Source organism: Zeugodacus cucurbitae, chromosome 5, assembly GCF_028554725.1.
Source record: "Zeugodacus cucurbitae isolate PBARC_wt_2022May chromosome 5, idZeuCucr1.2, whole genome shotgun sequence".
NCBI lineage: Eukaryota > Metazoa > Arthropoda > Insecta > Diptera > Tephritidae > Zeugodacus > Zeugodacus cucurbitae.
The window spans coordinates 36,542,506-36,546,320 of NC_071670.1; the positions used below are offsets into that span (position 1 = coordinate 36,542,506).

Sequence of the window (3,815 nt, forward strand, 5' to 3'; positions counted from 1 at the left end):
AACAACCAAACTCTCCTTACTACACTGTACTTAAAAATTGTAAAACAAGTGGTCAATTGAACTACTTGAGATATGTTCATCTTGTGTTACTTCTAACTATTTATTATCCAATGAAAAGCCATGTCTATTGGAACCCTAATTGCCGAAATTGTTTGGAAAAAAGGGAAGTGGCATCACTTTGCTACTTTCGTTTGGAATGTGCAGCATACGGTTGAAAGGTCTGGGATTCTGTAAATCTATATCTACTCAGAACTGTCCAACTTTTTTCAGAACCGTTTAAGAATTTTTACATACTCTTATTTGTGCGAAGGCAGATTCTACTGTGTGTGTGGTTATATGTACCCTATCGTCATGTTTAAAACACCCTGTAATATTTACTGAATTAATCATCTGTGGTTTCACAGCAGTACCAAAAGTTATATAAATTTTCTGTGCGTGCAGCTTATATCCAATAATTACGTTCACTTCCCAATTGAAATCATAACTGAAAAGTATTCTTTCAGATTTTATAATAAGAAGCAAAAGGAAGTATTATTTAATAAAAAATAACGGTGATAACACTGTAGAACTTTCAGTGCAAAAATGAACTCGTTAAATTGCCGCACACACCACTGTATCGCCTGCCTTTTCAAACAACTTGCGCTCATCATAATATTCAACTCGCTGTCACAGTCATATCTACCGCCAACAACAAGTACATCACCACAAATTGCAACAACAATAACGCCAACTGTGAGCGCACAGCAACTGGACACTTCCGCTTGCAACGACGCGCGCTGTGAATGCACCGGTTCTATGGTACAATGTTTCATAAATGGTGTTTTTATAGATATCTACAGCTACGCGGCAGTGACAGATTACACGAGGATCAATATAAGATGCGAGGAGAATACAACCGTTCAGGAAATAGAGGAAGCGCAGTTCCCTTACCGCTTAGGGGTTAATGAGGCATATTTTGAATTAGAGGATTGCGCGATATTGCCGGAAATATTGAGGCGCGCAAATATAAACTACGGAGGTTTTATCAGATTCGACGGCGCTTTACCTGTGCCTGTGAGCTTTTTACAGAAGGCGGTTGGCTTGCAACAGTTGCAGGTTCGTTTGATAGTTAAAAGCAACGCATTGGACTTATTGCCCTCAACATTTTTTCACAACCAAAGCGCATTGAAAGAGCTCCAGTTATTCTTGTATTGTGAGCCTTATGAGATAACACTACCATCGCAAATATTCCATACGCTCTACGGGCTGGAGGTGCTTTTAGTGAGCGTTAATAACGATTACAATCCAAAATATAAAACGGTGCTGAATAATATGACAGCGGAACATTTTCGTGATACATCGAAATTGCGTAAATTAGACTTGAGAGGTAATTACATGCAAACATTACCAAGTGAACTATTTGTCACGCTAACCGAGTTAAACGAATTGACTTTATCAAGGAATGATTTGGCGGCGCTGCCAAGGGGTTTACTGCACGCGCAAAGTACACTGATCCTTCTAGATCTTTCTGAAAATCTGTTGCAGGCGCTACCACCTGGCATCTTTGATACGACTCCACTTTTATGGAAGCTTGATTTGAGAGAAAATCAATTTAGTGTTCCTACAAATATTATTGCTGCTGTCCAACCATTGCGATATCTCTACAGACTATTTTTGAGTGACAATTACTTTACGCACATTACGGGGGTTGGCGAGTTTGAAAATTATACATTACTCTCGCGTCAGCAAATTAGAGAAATTAGTGCTGCGCCGGCTTATTTTCAACGCTATTTGGAGCCGCTGTCGAGTGAATGGGAACCGTATAATATGACTTTAATCGATCTAAGTTATAATCGCATTGAAGCATTTCATTTAAGTGAGATCAGTGCTGCTGGCGTAAGATGTCCATATGAGCTCTATTTCAGCAATAATCAAATAAAGCATATATACGCATTAAATCATTTACCGCAAAATGTTGGGATGTGTACGCGTAAAATATTATTAAAGCACAATCCTCTACAGTGCGATTGCACCATAACTTGGATCTACAGCACAGAAATCTTTATGGATGCTTATAAGAGGTGTGCCAGACGCGACGGCCAAACTCTTAAATATTTGTATGAAAATGGCGCTATTTGTGCCTGGAGGCCCAGGTTTTGTCCAACCGCCTGCGATTGTCATTATGACTCGCAAACGCTGCACATCAACTGTACACGCGCAAATTTGGAGAGCCTTACGGAGCTGCCGCGCCCAGAGCAGGTTTCTTTGACACACAGTACGCTTGATATTTCGCACAATCTCTTTTTCGAATTACCTCCGAATGTGACCTTCGGTTATGCCAATGTAACGCGCTTGTATGCGGCACACAATCGCCTGAAGGATGTACAAAGTGCGCACTTGCCGCCGCAATTGGAAATGCTTGATGTGCGCAACAATAGTTTAGAGCGCTTGAGCGACAGTTTCATACAATACTTTCTCAATGAGAGCGCCACTTTGCAGCAACTATATCTCTCTGAGAATCCATGGCATTGCGACTGTGGCGCTGAGCAGACGCTGAACGCCGTGCGTACGCATCGTAAGCGCATATCCGATGTGGCGCTCTTGGCTTGTGCTAATCTAGAGAATACCAGCTTGCTGCAAGCGCGCTACGAAGATGTATGTGTGTCTGAATCAATGCGCTTGGCGTGGCTACTTTTCAGCATATCACTGGTAATCATTGTGTTCATTAGCCTATTGGCGCTTTATTATAAATATAATTTGGAGATTCATGTGTGGCTGTACGCACACGGAATATTTCTCTGTTGTACAAGCGAACATGAACTGGACAAGGACAAAACATTCGATGCATTCATATCGTATGCCCATCAGGACGCACGTTTTGTAAATGACATTCTATTGCCTGGTCTCGAGCAGGGTGAGCCACAATTTAGCGTGTGCACGCATGAGCGCAATTGGCTGGCGGGCGCTTACATACCTGAACAAATTATTGAGTCAGTCGCTCAATCACGTCGTACGATTATTGTCCTCTCACAAGACTTCATCGAGTCGGATTGGGCGCGCATGGAATTTCGTACGGCGCATCAGTGCGCCTTAAATGAGCGACGTTCGCGCATAATTCTATTAAAGTACGGTGAGCTTACCGACTTGACGAAGCTCGATAAGGAGTTACGCGCCTATTTGACTATGAACACCTATTTGGAGTGGGTAGATCATCCATGGTTTTGGAATAAGCTGCGTTATGCAATGCCACATCGCAAGGGAGAGGTGCGCAGCGCTGGTATGCTTGAGTTGAATAATCATCGGAGAGTGTATGTAATTGGCGAGGTGGAACGGAATACGTTGCGCGAACGAGATGAATAGTATTTGTTGCAATATAGTTCATATCAATGCCATAAAAATTGTGTAAAAGCATGCTATCATTTTATTATTTTAATATATAATTTATAGTTAATATATTCAATAAATGTTTGAATATTTATATTCTCGCACGATTGTTTTTAATTTCTACAACTAAACGAGTTAGTTGTCTTTACTGGCGTAGACACCGCTTACACGATCATAGCCTAGTTAACAACAGCGCGCCATTTGGTGATACCAAGCTCTCCAGGAGTTCATCGAACACTTTCAAAGCTGCACTTGTTGGCAAACACCTGTTGGCAAGAATGATTCTATGTTGGATTTCGAGACTGACATTTTTTGTGTTGTTAAAGCAAGTAGCGGATTTATCTACGACTTCAAAGTTATGACTGACTGTCAACAGTTACGAGTGCGCTAAATGTTTGTTTGATGATAGAAGATATTTTGTCTTGTCCTCATTCACTACCAGACAACTACGT

General features: G+C 41.3%; 1 protein-coding gene across 1 annotated transcript; it reads left to right on the forward strand.

The window, feature by feature from the left end:
* Positions 1–473: 473 nt before the first annotated feature.
* LOC105219156 (protein toll-like) lies at positions 474–3,459 on the forward strand. The gene has a single exon (XM_011195124.2). It carries the CDS (start codon positions 583–585, stop codon positions 3,337–3,339), a length of 2,757 nt encoding a protein of 918 aa, XP_011193426.1. The 5' UTR covers positions 474–582; the 3' UTR covers positions 3,340–3,459.
* The last annotated feature ends 356 nt before the right edge of the window (positions 3,460–3,815 follow it).

Bases quoted from the DNA above. Each gene is read 5' to 3' on its own strand.
- LOC105219156 (XM_011195124.2), top strand. From the start codon at position 583: ATGAACTCGTTAAATTGCCGCACACACCACTGTATCGCCTGCCTTTTC.